This window comes from Amblyraja radiata, chromosome 32 (assembly GCF_010909765.2).
Source record: "Amblyraja radiata isolate CabotCenter1 chromosome 32, sAmbRad1.1.pri, whole genome shotgun sequence".
In the NCBI taxonomy this organism is placed as follows: Eukaryota; Metazoa; Chordata; class Chondrichthyes; order Rajiformes; family Rajidae; genus Amblyraja; species Amblyraja radiata.
In genome coordinates this window covers 24,663,212-24,681,445 of record NC_045987.1, presented here as the reverse complement: position 1 = coordinate 24,681,445, position 18,234 = coordinate 24,663,212, and the positions used below count along the sequence as shown (strand labels likewise).

The window sequence follows — 18,234 nt, the reverse complement described above, 5'->3', positions numbered from 1 at the left end:
CTCCGTACAGACAGCACCCATAGTCAGGATCTAACCCGGGTCTCTGGCGCTGTAAGGCAGTAACTCTACCGCTGCGCCACCGTGCTGCCCACTGGTGGCAGAGCATGGTTATCAGTGGGCGGCACGGTGGCATAGCGGCAGAGCTGTTGTAACACAAAGACACCAAGGTGGAGAATTAAAACAGAGACAGAGATCCGGGTTCCATCCCAACCTCGGGGCCTGTCTGTGCAGAGTTTGCACGTTCTCCCCGAGACCGCGTGGGTTCCCTCCGGGTGCTCCGGTTTCCTCCCACATCCCAAAGACGCGCGGGTTTGTAGGTCAATTGCCCTCGGTGAATGTTCCTGTGTGTAGGAAGTGGATGTGAAAGTGGGATAACATAGAACTCGTGTGAGCAGGTGATTAATGGGCGGCGTGGACTCAAAGGGCTGAAGGGCCTGTGTCCATGCTGTATCTCTAAACCAAACTACAAAACAGAAAATACTGCAGGGCAGACAGCATCTGTGAAAAGATGAATGGAGCCACTATTTCTGTCTGAAGGCCCCTTGTCTAAGCTGCAAGAGAACAAGAATAGAGACACAAGAGACTGCAGGTGTTGGAATCGTCAGCTCAACACACAGAATGCTGGAGGAATTTAAAGGGTCAGGCAGCATCTGTGGAGGGAATGGAAAGGCAACATTTCAAGTTCTGATCCTTCTTCAAGCATAGTTTTAATCTCTCGTCACGTGTACCGAGGTACAGTGAAAAGCTTTTGTTGCGAGCTACCCGGCCAGCGGAAAGACTATACATGATTACAATCGAGCCATTTACAGTGTACAGATACATGATGAGGGGGATAATGTGAATAACGTCTAGTGCAAGATTTAAAGCCAGTCAAGGTTGAACAAGATGTTTAAGAAGGAACTGCAGATGCTGGAAAATCGAAGGTACACAAAAATGCTGGAGAAACTCAGCAGGTGCAGCAGCATCTATGGAGCGAAGGAAATAGGCAACGTTTCAGGCCGAAACCCTGGAAGGGTTTCGGCCCGAAACGTTGACTATTTCCTTCCAGGGTTTCGGCCCGAAACGTCGCCTATTTCCTTTGCTCAACAGATGCTGCTGCACCCGCTGAGTTTCTCCAGCATTTTTGTGTACCAACATTGAACAAGATGATGGATTACACTGGATGCACAACATAGAAACAGGCCATTCTGCCCAACCAGTGCAGGCTGGTGTTTATGCTCAACCTAAGCCTCCTGCATTGGCTAGTCTAAACCTGCGGACATAATCCTCTCTCCCCTCCCATCTCACCTTTATTCAGTCTACTCAATACTAAGTGTAGGAAGGAACTGCAGATGCTGGTTTAATGGTTTAAGATGCCTGTCCCACTGAGTTACTCCAGCTTTTTGTGTCTATCTACTCAATGCTATGCACTTCAACCACTCTATGATGATATGTTTCACATTCTAACCAGTATGGATGGCACAGTTTGCTCGAGAGGCTGAATGAGCTATTTTCTTGCACAGAGGAACACAGATGTCAGATAGTCAACATCCAGAGCCTGTTGAGCCATCAATGATTAATCTGTACCTCAAATTATTTTAACCACTTTAGCCCCATATCACAGAAAACATTGGCCATTCGGTAAGCGTGGTCAATGCCCCCTCATTCTTCTAAACTCCAGTAACCACTGGGCCTGTACTCGCTGGAGTTCAGGCGGGGACCTCGTTGAAACTTACCGAATAGTGAAAGGCCGGGATAGAGTGGATGTGGAGTGGATGTTTCCACTGGTGGGTGAGTTGAGGACCAGAGGGCACCGCCTCAGAACAAACGGACATTCCTTTAGAAAGGAGATGAGGAAGAATTTCTTCAGCCACAGACGGAGGCCAAGCCATCAGATATTTTTAAGGCAGAGATTGACAGATTCTAAGGGCGTCAAAGATCATGGGGGCAAAGGCAGGAGAATGGGGTTGAGAGGGAAAGATAGATCAGCCATGGTTGAATGGGGGAGTAGATGTGATGGGCCGAATGGCCTGATTCTGCTCCCATGACTTAATGTTCCTCTCATTGCCAAGTACCAGGCATTGATTGCCAGTGTGGCTGGTTGTTATCCAGTGGATTACAACATACAAGAGACATTTATTTGCCACATGTACCAATTGTTACAGTGAAATGTGTGGTTGCCATACAGCCATATAATAATAAAGAGCACAGAACACGATAGTCTTTAACACAGACATCCCCGCACAGCGGAATCAAAGTTTCTCACTGTGAGGGAAGGCTCCAAAATTCAGTCATCCTCCTCTGTTGTCCTCCCGTGGTCGCAGGGCCCCCGAACCCCGCGCTGTCGCCGCTACGGGCGGCCCGATGTTCAGGCCCGCTCGCCGGGGTGATGGAAGTCCGACATCGGGACTGGAGAACATCCTCAGCGGCTTGGACATCCGAATCGACCACCTCCTACTGGAGTCCGCGGCTCCCGAAGTCCACAGACGGGGCGGAGATTCAACGCTGGCGGACCTCGGCAAAGGGTCCCAGGACTCCGCGATGTTGAAGTCAACGCCACCCGCGTTGCATTAGGACACACATGGGAGGAGGCCGGGGATTGTGGTGCTGGTACATTTGCGAAGACTACGGAAAGCAGGTCTCCCCACTACACACCTACGAACTTTTTATAGGGGGACAATCGAGAGCACATTAACCTACGGCATCACTTCCTGGTTCGGGAGCTGCAAGGCGTACGAACGGCACCAACTAGACAGGATTGTGAAGACCGCCAGCAGGATTATTGGTGCTCCACTCCCTTTCCTGCTGGACATATACAGGAAGAGATGTACCAGCAGAGCCATCTCCATCATCAAAGACCCCTACCACCCATCGCATCACATATTCTCCATCCTGCCATCTGGGAAGAGGTACAGGAGCATTAGCTGCAAAACCAGCAGGATGCTCCTCAGCTTCTTCCCGCAGGCTATAAGACCGATAAACGGACTTTGTGCCCTGCCAAAGTATCGCGCACCAACCACCAACCTGGACACACTGCAGCAGAGCCACTGTCGTGCCGCTGCCGATCGGAACGCCTGTTGATGTTTAGTAGAGAGTAGAGTGTTTAATTTGTTCATGATATATGTATTTTTATTTCTATTTATTTTTTACTGCACACTGAATGGACACTGGTTGAGCAACTTTTTTCGTTTCCTCTGGGTATGTGAGTACTCAGGAAAATGACAATAAAGATATACTTGATACTTGACTTGATACTTGCACACATTTGCATGTTGGTGAGAACATGCTGAGAGAATGGAGCAGCTGGGCTTGTACACTCTGGAGTTTAGAAGGATGAGAGGGAATCTCATTGAAACATATAAGATTGTTAAGGGTTTGGACACGCTAGAGGCAGGAAACATGTTCCCGATGTTGGGGGAGTCCAGAACTAGGGGCCACAGTTTAAGAATAAGGAGTAAGCCATTTAAAATGCTTTTTCTCACAGAGAGTGGTAAGTCTGTGGAATTCTCTACCTCAGAAGGCGGTGGAGGCCGGTTCTCTGGATGCTTTCAAGAGAGAGCTAGATAGGGCTCTTAAAAATAGCGAAGTCAGGGGATATGGGGAGAAGGCAGGAACGGGGTACTGATTGGGGATGATCAGCCATGATCACATTGAATGGCAGTGTTGGCTCGAAGGGCCGAATGGCCTACTCCTGCACCTATTGTCATTTGTCTATTGTCTACACTTGGACACTATTGCTACAAGCAAGTCACATTCTCAGAAGATAACTGATTGACTTCTATTCCTGTTCGTAGCCATCTGCCCTTGCAGACAAAATGTAGAAACAAAGAACTGCACACACTGGTTTATATCAAAGATAGACGCAAACGTGTTGGAGTAACTCGCCGGGTCAAGACAGCTGGAGAAAATGGATGGGTTAAATTGGACATTGAGACCCTTCTTCAGACTGGATAAGGGTCTAAGGGTCTCGACCCGATACATCACCCATCCTTTTTCTCCAGAGATGCTGCCTGACCCTCCGAGTTACTCCAACGCTTTGCATCTATCTTTGCCCTTGCAGACAAAGTGAGGTTTTTTCCTGCTTTCAGCCAATGAGCATCAGAGTCAGTGCTGGCAGCAACAGACTGACTGCTTCACACTTGCTTATGACATGGTTCCTATTTGTTACTTCTAAAATAACTTGGTTAATGGTGCTGTTAAAATATTCGTCACAGGAATGTCACAGAGATGAGCTACATACCATCAACAAGCAGGTCTTGTCTTCAATGCCAAGACATTGGATACTTATAGCAACATAGACGGAGGCCATTTGTCCCACGGAGTGCATTCTAGCTTCCAGGGATGCAAACCACATGTGGTGTGTGTATGTGTGTGTGTGTGACATGTGTGACGTGTGTGTATGACATGTGTGTATGCCGTGTGTGCGTGTGACGTGTGAGTGACATGTGTGTATGTGTGACGTGTGTGTGACATGTGTATGCGTGTGAGACGTGTGTGATGTGTGACGTGTGTGTGTCAGTGTGTGTGTGTGATGTAGTGTGTGTGCGTGATGTGTATGTGACGTGGTGTCTGTATGTGCATGTGTGTGTGTGTGTGCGTGTGTGTGTGCGTGTGTGTGTGACAGAGACCTGTGTGCGTGTGAGACATGTGTGTGTATGTGTGGATATATGTGTGTGTGTATGAGTGTGTGAGTGTGAGTGTGTGTAGTGTGTGTATGTGTGTGTGAGTCGTGTGTGTCTGTGTGTATGCGTGAAACATGTGTATGTGTGTGAGAAGTGTGTGTGTGTGTGAGACGTGTGTGTGTGTATGTGTGTGTGTGTGAGATGTGCGTGTGTGCGTGCATGTGAGTGTGTGTGTGTGAAATGATGTGTGTGTGCGTGTGAGTGCATGTGTGTCGTGGTGTGTGTGTGTGTATAGGGACATATTACAATAAAACACTCTTGACGATACAGAATAGTTACATGGTGATGGAGTAATAGGTAGAAAAGAGGTTTAGATTAGAACACGTATCGGAGGATGTTCTATCCACACAATCGCCACTCTCTGGCACCATCTAGTGAGGAGATAAACATGTGACATGGCACCAAGGTGTACTTGCACGTCGACATCCAATGGTTACCTCAGGTGTGACCTTCAGATTGGCCATCAGGCCATTCCTCTTGTACATTCTGCCGCTGCTTGTCAAGCAGTCCTTAGTTGAGCCTCAGCCAGTGACGACACATAATAGATGGACAATCCCTGTGGAAGAAAAGAGAAACAATGGGTTTAAATAAAGACTCTCAGTAATGTGCCAGGCAGCTGAGGCGTCTCTTCTTGTTTCGTGTCTGGGTGGGTTAGATTACAGGGGTTGGTTTTCCTAGCAGTTTTCAATATTAAATTTGCCTTTCCTCTTTGAGCGGGTTGGTGGTACACGGATAGAGCTGCAGCCTGGCAACGCCAAAGACCTGGGTTCAATCCTGACCTTGGGCGCCGTTTGTGTGCAGAGTTTGCACATTTTCATAAATGCAACCAAATTTGCAAACAAATATTTTTGGCCACGAGACACATATTCAAAGACGTGCACCGTTGAGGTATGAGGTATGATTGTTGAGTTTGCAATTGACTCAATAATAGATAATGGAGAAAGTTATCCTGGCATACCTGAGAACAGATCAGATGGCAAGTTAGGCAGAGCAGTGGGAGGTGGAATTTAATCTAGACAAGTGTGAGGTAATGCAGTTTGGGAAGTCACTTTCTGGTGGGATACACAGAGTAAAGGGCCTGGCCCACTTGGCCGTTATTTGCACATCACGCAGATGGTGTGCGAAGATTTTGTACATACAAATCACTGCCTATGTCATCACGCGCCATGCGCGCATCACATGCGTGTCACCATGCGCGCATCGTGCGTCGTGACGCGTAAATAATTACGCGCGAATGCCGGCCAAGTGGAACAGGCCCTTAAATGTCAAGGACCTTTGGTGGAGCGAGATCTCTGCCGCTAGTTGATAGTTCCCTGAAAGTAACGGCATTGGGTGGATAGGTAGTCAGAAAGGCTTTGGATATATTTGCTTTCATAGGTCGAGGCAATGAAAATAAGAGTTGGGACAGGTTGCTGATGGTGGAGGGGAGTGCAGGGGAAAAATGCTGGAGGAACTCAGCAGGTCAGGCAGCTTCCCTGGAGAGAATGGACAGATGACATTTTTAATCAGGACTCTTCTTCAATTCTTTGCTATGAAATGGCTGTAAGAAATTTTAGTTGGAACGAGTTTTGTTTTTGTTCAAGGTTCCAGTATCTGCTCTTTGTCTCTTTTTCCTCGAGTTGCTGCAAATTTTTCTCCTTAGGGCCTTCGGATCATTGATGTCGAGAGAGATCTTGGCTGCTAGTTGGTAGTTCCCTGAACATAGAGGCATGGGTGGAAAGGAAGCAACGAAAGTCTTTCGATATGTTCGGTAGGTGGAGGCATCGAAAATAAGAGTTGGGACAGGTTCCTGATGGATAGTACAATGATGAGACTGCCCTTGCAGCATTGTTCACAGTTCTGGTCACCGCACAACTATCTATTTGTTTCTAATACACCCATCAAAGGCTTTAAAACACTACACCTGTTTCACTATGGAAATGAAAAATAATGGTGTGCAGTTGTGCCCTGTGAATGGGTGGCACAGTGGCGCAGCGGGTAAAGATGATGCCTCACGGTGTCAGAGACCCTGGTTTGATCCAGACCTCGGGTGCTGTCTGTAGAGTTTGCACATTTCTCCCTGTGATTGTGTGGTGTTCCGCTTTCCTCCCACATCCCAAAGTTTGTGGTTTTATTGGTCCTCTGTAAATTGCCTTGTGTGTGTGTAGGGAGTGGGTGTGAAAGTGGGATAGCGTGGAACTAGTGTGAACGGGTGATCGATGGTCGACGTGGACTCGGTGGGGCAAAGATTCTGTTTCCATGTTATGTCTTTAAACCAAAACTAAACATGGCGTAGAAACAAAACTGCAAACGCTGGCTGATGCACAAACGGACCCACGGTGCGGGAGTAACTCAGTGGGTCTGGCAGCATCTCTGGAGAACATGGACAGGCGACATTTCTGGACGAGACCCTTCTTCAGACTGATTGCAGAGGGGGGAGAAGTAAGCAGGAAAAGGGGAGAGGCAGGACAAAGCATGGCAGGTAACAGGTGGACGTAGGTGAGGGGGGTTTCAATAGACAGTTGGTTTAAACAAAGGCCAGTGATAAGAGCAGGAGGTGTGCGACAGGTTTGAAGAGTTGCGGATTGTGAAACCAGAGGGAGGAATGTAGTGGTGGGGGTGGGGGGGGGACAGATGCTGGAGGATCTCAGCGGGCCAGGCAGCATCTCCGAATGGACTGAAAGAAAAAAAAAGTTTGGACGAGTTTTTGTTGTTTGTTCGAAGTTTCAGCATCTGCGGTATTCTCTTTGTCTCCTTTTCTCCCTGTTGCTGCAAATTTCTTTCTTTCCCTCCAAACACAAAACTTGTGTGAACTTAAATTTCTTCTTCCAGCTTCCTCACGGCCCCTGTGTTACACGAATAGATGTCAGTGTTCCCCTTTAACAGTTTACAATATTCATTAGACTTTCGAGATACAGCGTGGAAACAGTCCACCAAGTCCACGCCGACCGTTATCCTACACACTAAGGACAATTCTCCATTTTTACCAAAGCCAATTAACCTACAAACCTGTACATCTTTGGTGTGTGGGAGGAAACCAGTGCACCCGGAGAAAACCCACGTGGTCACAGGGAGAACATATATACTCCGTATGGACAGCACCCAAGGTCATGGTCGAACCCAGGTCTCTGCCGCTGTAAGGCAGCAACTCTACCGCTGCGCCACCGTGCCACCCAAACACATTCCTGCCCATCTAATGTCCCATATACGTGCGGTACAAAGCAACAATGTATGGCAAATGCCTCCATCCCCTCCAAGGTCTGTCACTGGAGGGCAGCTACATCTTAAGGTTAACAATGTCACCTTTTTCCAGACATAACTCCAGATATTTGTATCAACTACAGATGGACAACCTTGACCCTGGGAACAATCTTCATGAAGAGCGTTGCTAATCCTGAGCCAATTTGTTTGATGAAGAACACATTTACAATTTCAACACACACATTAAATTCTTCCCTTCGATAAATTCTCCCTTCTGATGCCACAGTTGTGCATGCTGTAATCTAGCGCTGAACCTGCTGATATCTGGAGCAAATGTGCCCTCTGCAGGAACTCCTCTGCTAATGCAGCTTTCATCTTTCCATCTTCGACATAAGGAACTGCAGGTGCTGGTTTACCAAAAGACACAAAATGACTCAGCGGGTCAGGCAGCATTGCTGAAAAAAATCACAAAAGGTCCCTGATCCACTGAGTTCAGTTTAGAGATACAACGTGGAAACAGGCCCTTCGGCCCACCGAGTGTGCAACGACCAGCGATCCACGTACACTAGCTTTATCCTAAACACAAGGGTCTATCTACAGGTCAATTAACCTACAAACCTGCACATCTTTGGAGTGTAGGAGGAAACCGGAGCACCCGAGAAAACTAACGCAGGCCACGGGGAGAACGTGCATGCTCCGTAGTCAGGATTGAGCCTGGGTCTCTGGCACTGTGAGGCAGCAACTCTCTCTGCGCCACCACATCTATTGGAGGGCAGCTTATCAGATTTTGCTATGGAACAGTAAAATGGAAACACGAGACACTGCAATGCCTCAAGTATTTTAATCTTTTTTAATGATCACGATGAATTAAAACAATTAAGATACATGCAGAGAATACTGGAAATACTCAGCAGGTGAGGCAACATCTGTGGTAGGTGAAACCAAATTGTCCAAACATGCGGAAAACAAGGAACTGCAGATGCAAGTTTACAAATACAGACACATAGTGCTGGAGTAACTCAGCAGAACAAGTAGCATCTCTGGAGAATAGGGTTTGTCGATGTTTCGGGAAGAGACCCTTTTTCGGTGTCTGTTCAACCGGGCACAGTGGCGCAGCTGGTAGAGTTGCTGCCTATCAGCGCGGGGTACCCGGGTTCGATGCTGACTACGGGTGCTGTCTGTACAGAGTTTGTACCTTCTCCCCATGGGTTTTCCCCAGGTGCTCCAGTTTCCTCCCACACTCCACAGATGTACAGGTTTTTAGTTTAATTGGCAGTAAATTGATTGTAAATGATCCCTCATGTGTAGGATAGTGCTAATGTACAAGGAATACTTGTTGGCGTGGACTCGATGGGCCATTTTCCGCGTTGTATCTCTAAAGTCTAAAGGGCCTGTCACGCTTGCATGCGATTGCGTGCGTTTGGCGCGACCAACCGGAAGCGGAGGTTGCGCGAAGTTCGCTCGTGATGACATTTACGCATATATAGGGGGGTTACTGGCTACTATTCCATGATCATCATGGAAGAGATGCAGACTACATTGTTGCAACAGCAACAGATACTTCTGTTAGCAGCAGCCCCCATTCTTACAAATCAGCTGGGCAGGAGGCGGGGCGACTGAATTTGGGCGTCGAACTGCGTCGGGCGGTGACGTTATCACGCAATGCCACACGCTAGGCGTACGCCGTCAAGACGCTGCGTACGCCGTCAAGACACTGCGTACGACGTCTGGATGCTGCGCATGACCGCAATGCGCCTGCGTGCGTACGCGGGCCGATAGGCCGATGGCGCGCGAAGAGTTCGGTCACTGCAGGAATTTCGGAGCCCCGCGCGATGTCGGGACCAGCCCCGCACAACTCCATACCCCTCCGCACTTCTAAGTGAGACCGGCCCAGCACGGCCATGCAGTGCCCGTACGCCTCAAGCGACCACGAGGTCGCGTAATTTGCAAGCCAAGGTCGCGTAAGTGGGACAGGCCCTTAAGATAAAATCTAAAGTAGAGTAAAGGTGTTGGGATGGATGAGTGGTATGACCAGGTACCCCCATCCAAAGCAGAGAAAGCTCTATTCATCTATCATCTTTCTCTATTAATCTTTCAGTTGACTCTGTTCATTTACTAGCTTCCACTCCTGTAAACAGATTGCCCAGGTACCCAAGATTCCAGAGCATTAGCTTGTCATTTACTGACAATGGAACAGTGAGATTCTTATTTGCAGCAGCTTAACAGGCCTGGACACACGATACTCACAGATAACATATAACAAACAAAAATAATTTGATAAAATCAATAACTCCGTTTAGTGGAAAAGAAACTGAAGTCTTTCGTGCAACCAAAGAAAGGCCATAGCATATATTCATTAGTGTTATATGATGTTCATGAGTTTGACAGTTGTTGGGAAGAAGCTGTTCGTTTAGCTTAGTTTAGAGATACAGCATGAGAACAGGCCCTTCAGCCCACTCCAACCAACCATTGCCTGTACACACTGGGGGCAATTTACAAAAGCCAATTGACGTACAGACGCATACGTCCTTGGAGTGTGGAAGGAAACGCACAATGTCACAAGACCAAACCCGGGTCTCTCGTGCTGTGAGGCAGCCACTCTACTGCTGCGCCACCGTGCCTCCCCTGTTCTCGAACTCCATTTCACAGTTGACATTGTAAGCTTACAAGGTCGCCTTCACTCAGCCTGTCGTACGTGAATTTCAGAGTCTGAACATTCTGAGTTCAAATCCCACTCCAGAAGTTCTGATGAGCCTGTTGTCGTGTGTGGTTTGCCGGCTGCTCAGCAGCAGAAAGGAGAGCCCTGCAGAGAGTGATCAAAACTGCCCAAAAAAATCATCGGCTTCCCTCTGCCTTCCCTGGAAAACATCTCCAGCTCTCGGTGCCTCCGTGGAGCCAGGAAAATAATCAAAGACCCCTTCCATCCTGGACAGTTCCTGTTCAACCTCCTGCCCTCTGGTAGGCACTACAGGTGTGTCAAAAGCCGGACAAACAGACTCAAGGACAGTTCCTTTCCCTGGGCAATAGAACCCTAAATTCCTCAACTATCCACGCGACATGAGAATTCTGTCATTAATTCCACTATAAAACAGACCACTCAGTTAATATTTCCTCTTTTTTAAAATCCTTTAAAGTGTTTACTAAATTTAAAGTGTAATATTCTCCCAGTGCAGAATAGCGTAGTGAATGCATTGGATGTGACTTTGTCTTGTTTGGACTTGTTTTGGTTGCACTGACCAGGGGTAGCTCTCCTAATTTCACTGTATTTCTAAGTGCAATGACAATAAAGGCTTATTATTCAACAGAAACCCAAAGGCTGACATCTCAAGGGCGGGACTGAGGGAGATGCTGTATTTTAACTGTGCCATTAAGCTGGTCTCACAACTGAATTAAATAATGTATTTAATAATGTGAGTGGTAGAACCTGTGGAGGACTGATGGGAACATGGGAAGAATAAGAAATGGGATTAAAAATGTAGGATTTACCAATGGGTTGTTAACGATCGACATGAACTTGATGGGCCGAAGGACAACCGATGCTGTATCATTCCAAACAGTTACAACTCTACAACAACCCAAAGTACTTCATTTTAATGCAGGGTTTAGACTAGATTTTAGAGATTTAGCGTTGAAACAGGCCCTTTGGCCCATCAGGTCCGCCCTGTCCAGCAAGCACCCCGTATACTAGCACCATCCTACACACAAGGGACAATTTGCAATTGTATCCATTTAACCTACAAACCTGTGCATCTTTGGAGTGTGGGAGGAAAATGGAGAGTCCGGGGAAAACTCCATGTGGTCTCAGGGAGAACATACAAACTCCAAACAGACAGCACCCGCAGTCAGGGTTGAACCTGGGTCTCTGTCGCTGTAAGGAAGGCAGCCGTTTACAGTTAATCATAGAAACATAGAAAATAGGTGCAGGAGTAGGCCATTCGGCCCTTCGAGCCGGCACCGCCATTCAATATGATCATGGCTGATCATCCCCAATCAGTACCCCGTTCCTGCCTTCTCTCCATACCCCCTGATCCCTTTAGCCACAAGGGCCACATCTAACTCCCTCTTAAATATAGCCAATGAACTGGCCTCAACTACCTTCTGTGGCAGAGAATTCCAGAGATTCACCACTTTCTGTGTGAAAAATGTTTTTCTCATCTCGGTCCTGAAAGATTTCCCCTTTATCCTTAAACTGTGACCCCTTGTCCTGGACTTCCCCAACATCGGGAACAATCTAGCCTGTCCAACCCCTTAAGAATTTTGTACGTTTCTATAAGATCCCCCTTAAATTATCAGCCATGATCATATTGAATAGCGGTGCAGGCTCGAAGGGCCGAATGGCCTACTCCTGCGCCTATTTTCTATATTTCTTTATTTCTATGTTTCAATCTTCTAAATTCTAGCGAGTACAAGCCGAGTCTATCCAGACTTTCTTCATATGAAAGTCCTGACATCCCAGTAATCAGTCTGGTGAACCTTCTCTGTACTCCCTCTGTGGCAAGAATGTCTTTCCTCAGATTTGGAGACCAAAACTGTACGCAATACTCCAGGTGTGGTCTCACCAAGACCCTGTACAACTGCAGTAGAACCTCCCTGCTCCTATACTCAAATCCTTTTGCTTTGAAAGGGCTAACAGCAATACAAACCTGCATCTTCAGTTCCTTCCTGCACACATTGAAGCAGCACGGTGGCGCAGCGGTAGATTTGCTGCCTTACAGAGCAAAAGACCCGGGTTCGATCCTGACCACAGGTGCTGACTGCGCAGAGTTTGTACGTTCTCCCTGTGACTGTGTGGATTTCCTCTGGGTGCTCCGGTTTCCTCCCACGTCAAAGACTGACAGGTTTGTAGGTTAATTTGTTTCAGTAATGTTGTAAATTGTCTCTCGTGTGTGTAGGATAGTGCTAGTGTATGGGTGAACGCTGGTCGGCATGGACTCGGTGGGTCGAAGAGCCTGTTTCCGCGCTGTATCTATAAACTTAAAAATAAACATTGCCAGATTGAATTTGGACTTCTTGTCATTTAAGGGAAAACACAGGTAGAGGAGACTCAGTGCAGTTCCTAAAATATGGGATCTGGGAGTATCAATCTATCAAATCAGTTTGGGAACAGCTCCATACAATACCCCAAGAAATTACAGCGAATTGTGAACACAGCCCAGACCATCACATAAACCAACCTCCCTTCCATTTATACCTCACGCTGCCTCGACAAGGCCAGCAGCATAATCAAGGACAAGTCATACCCTGGCCACTCCCTCTTCTCCCCTCTCCCATCAGGCAAAAGGCATAGAAGTGTGAAAACGCACACCACAAGATTCAGGGACAGTTTCTTCCCAGCTGTTATCAGGCAACTGAATCATCCTACCACAACCAGAGAGCAGTGCTGAACTACTATCTACCTCTCTGGTGACCCTCGGACTATCCTTGATCGGACTTTGCTGGCTTTACCTTGCACTGAACGTTATTCCCTTATCACATATCTGTACACTGTAAACGGCTCGATTGTAATCATGTATTGTCTTCCTGCTGACTGGTTAGCACGCAACAAAAGCTTTACACTGTGACAATAAACTAAACTGAACTGAACTGAGACATGCAACACCTGTCCCTTCACCTCCCCCCTCGACTCCATTCAAGGACCCAAGCAGTCGTTCCAGGTGCGACAAAGGTTCACCTGTATCTCCTCCAACCTCATCTACTGCATCCGCTGCTCTAGATGTCAGCTGATTTACATCGGTGAGACTAAGCGGAGGTCGGGCGATCGTTTCGCCGAACACCTCCGCTCAGTCCGCAATAACCTACCTGAACTCCCGGTGGCTCAGCACTTCAACTCCCCCTCCCATTCCCAATCCGACCTCTCTGTCCTGGGTCTCCTCCATTGCCAGAGTGAGCAACAGCGGAAATTGGAGGAACAGCACCTCATATTCCGTCTGGGGACCTTGCGTCCGGATGGCATTAACATTGAATTCTCCCAATTTTGCTAGCCCTTGCTGTCTCCTCCCCTTCCTTAACCCTCTAGCTGTCTCCTCCCACCCTCCCATCCGCCCGCCCTCGGGCTCCTCCTCCTCCTCCCCTTTTCCTTCCTTCTCCCCCCCACCCCCCATCAGTCTGAAGAAGGGTTTCGGCCCGAAACGTCGCCTATTTCCTTCGCTCCCACTGAGTTTCTCCAGCAATTTTGTGTACCTTTGAACTGAGACCTTGCTGTGGCTTGTAACTTTGGGCTCAGAGAGAAATGTGCTGCATTAGGGGAAGAAAATAAAATCTGCTATTTATATCACAGACTGGGTAATCTGGGTGCACAAAAATTCAGGCAGAATGAAGATAAATATATCAGGTTGCTCTGAAAATAAATACTGGAGTGGACAGATTTGGAATTTTTAATTTAATGTTATTCTTCTCCAAAATTGCCTTGGGAAATGCAGCTTTTTTTGTTGGCAGGTCAACTCCGTAATTACTGAAAAATCCCTCGACTGGGGAATTACAAGTTGCAAACAAATTTCAGTCATAAAACTGCAATGTGGAGCAATAGAAACAATTGGTATTAGGAAAATTACACCATGTGGAAATAAATCTGGTACAGACTGCTGTTGTAGAGGCACATGTCGTCACAATGGCCAAACACAACGGTGTGTAGGAAAGAACTGCAGACGCTGGTTTAAATCGAACGTAGACACAAAATGCTGGAGTAACTCAGCGGGTGAGGCAGCATCTCTGGAGAGAAGGAATGGGCGACGTTTCGGGTCAAGACCCTTTTTCGGACCGATGTCAGGGGAGGGGGCAGGACAGAGATAGAATGTAGGCGGAGAAAGTAATACTGGAGGGAGAACTGGGAAGGGGATGGAGAGAGAAAGCAAGGGCTGTCTGAAGCTAGAGAAGTCAATGTTCATACCACTGGGGTATGAAGAGACCGTTCCCTCCGTAACTTCCTGGTCAACTCGTCCCATCCCACCCAAACCACCCACTCCCCAAGTACTTAACCCTGCAACCGCAGGAGGTGCAACACCTGTTCCTTTACCTCCCCCCTCGACTCCATCCAAAGGCCCAAATAGTCTTTCCAGGTGGGGCAGAGGTTCACCTGCATCTCCTCCAACCTCATCTACTGTATCCGCTGTTCCAGGTGTCAACTTCTCTACATCGGCGAGACCAAGCGCAGGCTCGGCGATCGTTACGCTGAACACCTCCGCTCAGTCCGTCTTAACCAACCTGATCTCCTGGTGGCTCAACACTCCAACTCCCCCTCCCATTCCCACACTGACCTTTCTGTCCTGGGCCTCCACCATTGTCAGAGTGAGGCCCAGCGCAAATTGGAGGAACAGCACCTCATATTTTGCTTGGGTAGTTTACACCCCAGCGGTATGAACATTGACTTCTCTAACTGCAGATAGCCCTTGCTTTCCCTCTCAATCCCCTAACTCTTCCCAGTTCTCCCACTGGTCTTACTGTCTCAGACCACATTCTATCTTTGTCCCGCTCCCTCCCCTGACATCAATCTGAAGAAGGATCCCGACCCGAATCGTGGACCATTCCTTCTCTCCAGAGATGCTGCCTGTCCCGCTGAGTTACTCCAGCATTTTGTGGCAGCTACATAGTGTCGTACACACTCGGGGAATCATTTATTGATGTTGTTATCTCAACTGTTCTATACTTTATAGACACAGCATGGAAACAAGCCCTTTGGTCCACCAAGTCCACACCAACCAATGATCACTAGATCTACCCGACAGACTAAGGACAATTTACAGATTTGTAAATTCTGACAATTAACCTACAAACCTGTACATCTTTGGAGTGTGGGAGGAAACCGGAGCACCCGGAAAAAACCCACGCGGTCACAGGGAGAAGGTACAAACTCCGTACAGACAGCACCCGTAGTCAGGATAGAACCCAGTGTTGTAAGACTACAACTCTACCGCTGCGCCACCGTGCCATGCCCGGAATGCATCAATAGTCACTTGGAACATTTGAGGATTTTTCACTGGGGTTTGTGAGAGGTTGGAACTCATCAGCTAGACCAGAGGTGGAGAGAGAATCTTGATGGTGCAATGGATGAGCACCGGATGTACTGTAAACTAAAAGGCTACTGACAAAGAGCTTAGGGACCAGTCCGATGAGACCTTGTTATTGTCCAGCATGGACTATATGGACCCAATGATGGACAGCATGGGCTTTATGATCCCAATGATGCCCAGTTTGGACATCAAAGTTCAGCATGAAGTATGTGGGCCCAATGGTCAACATGAGCTATATGGGCCAATAATAGTCAGTGTGCCTGTCTATATCTAACTTTGACCTGGCAAAATATCTCTACATTCTGACACCATTTTTTACTAAAGTTTATTTAGTTTTAGTTTAGTTTTAGGGAAAACCGTGGAAACAGCCCCTTCGGCCCACTGAATAGGGCCAGTTATCACCCATACACTAGTTTGATTCTGCACACTATAGACATTTGTTTTACAGAAGCCAAGTGACCTGCAAACCCTCACATCTTTGGAGTGTGGGAGGAATCTGGAGCACCCGGAGAAAACCCATGCGGTCACAGGGTGAATGTGCAAACTCCGTACAGACAGCACCCGTAGTCAGGATCGAACCAGGGTTTCTGGAGCTGTGAGGCAGCAACTCTACCGCCGAGTCACTGTGCCGCCCGTTGTTTATCGTTGATTATGGACACATAGAGTGTCCTGAAATCATACAGCGCGAATACAAGCCCTTCAGCCCAACTCGTAAGTGTCGACCAAAAACAGTCCCATTTGCCCGTGTTTGACCCATAGCCCTGTAATTAGTAGTTGAGCTATAATAAAACAGCTCAACTACTAATTACTTATGTACAAGTAATTCGGACCATTCTATTAAAAACGTTGCTTTTCTAAAACATCGCCTTTGATTAGAGGGTTTAATTTAAGACAAGACGGCTAAACACAGGGTTCAAGTTCCTGGCTATTTCAGCACATTCATCCGTTTATTAAATGGGTTTATAATGGTGAACAACTTATGCTGACACTCGATTGCCTCCCACAAGAGTCTAATCAATCCTGATTTTCTCTCTCCAGCCACTCTGTTTGACCTTCGAACATGCAAGGAGCTGGATAACTCCTTTAGTTAGTTTAGTTCTTTAGTTTTCATTTATTTTGGTTTTAGAGATAGTGTGGAAAGAGGCCATTCAGCCCACCGATTCCAAGCCGACCAGCGATCACCCCGTACACGATCACTATCTTGCACACGAGAGACAATTTACTCATTTTTTAGCGTAGCCAATTGCAGCTACAAACCTGCACGCCTTTGGAATATGGGAGGAAACCGGGGCACCTGGAGAAAACTCACGTGGTCACAGGAAGATCGTACAAACTCCTACACATAAATTGTTCATCATTTATAAATAGCGTGTACAAAATGGTTGGCAGACAAGGAAACTGCTACCTTTCAAATGTGTTATAATCATAAATAGCAAACAGAAATTATGCAGTTTAATGTTTCGTTTAACTTAATTCAGAGCGTGGAAGCAGGCCCTTCGGCCCACCGAGTGCATGCCGATCAGTGATTCCCATACACTAGCACTATCCAACACACACTGGGGACAATTTACTATTTTTTTTAACGGAAACCAATTAACCTACAGACCTGTACATCTTTGGATTGTGGGAGGAAGCCGGAGCACCCGGAGAAAACCCACGCTGTCACGGGGAGAACGTACAAACTACATACAGACAGCACCCGTAGTCGGGATCGATTCCGGGTCTCTGGCGCAGTAAGTCAGCAACTCCACCGCTGCGCCACCGTGCCGCCCAAATTGTCATGACCAGGGTGATCGCTGGTCGGCGTGGACTCGGTGGGCTGAAGGGCCTGTTTCTACGCTGCATGTCTGAACTAAACTACACTAAACGGTGCTGCCAGCAACCCGCATGTGAAAATAAAACACACTGCTCAGCACCTCCCCCCATTATGGTAAACTATATCGATGACTTTGGTCACTGGATTGCCTCACTTGTTTTATTTACCATTATGGAGTTCAAAATAATCACGGGAAGACACATAGGATTAAGGGAGATGCTCAAGTAAACTTTTCATGCAAAATAAAAACTATTTCTAAGAGTTTGAATTAAGGGAGTTACAATACAGATGCAAATGTCAGTGGCACCGTGGCACAGTGGCACAGCTGGGAATGCCATTGCCTCACTATGCCAGAGACCTGGGTTCCATCCTGACCATGGATGCTGTCTGTGTGGAGTTGGCACGATTTCCCTGTGGCCGCGTGGGTTTTCTCTGGGTGCTCCAGTTCCCTCCCACACTCCAAAGATGTAGGTTAATTGCCCCCAGTGTGTAGGGAGTAGATGAGAAGGTGGGTAGATCTAGTGTGAAAGGGTGATCGATGGTAGATGTGGGTAGACAGAAAATGCTGGTG

The 18,234-nt window shown here is 47.5% G+C and overlaps 1 protein-coding gene across 4 annotated transcripts in view; it reads right to left on the bottom strand.

The window, feature by feature from the left end:
• Positions 1-18,234, bottom strand: part of ralgps1 (Ral GEF with PH domain and SH3 binding motif 1) — a 729,016-nt gene that overhangs the window by 546,815 nt on the left and 163,967 nt on the right. For all 4 annotated transcript variants that reach the window (XM_033049388.1, XM_033049390.1, XM_033049389.1 and 1 more), the window contains exon 3: positions 5,099-5,217. In XM_033049388.1, the coding sequence (XP_032905279.1) occupies positions 5,099-5,146 (48 nt within the window). In that variant the 5' untranslated portion in view covers positions 5,147-5,217. The remainder of the gene's footprint in view (positions 1-5,098; positions 5,218-18,234) is intronic.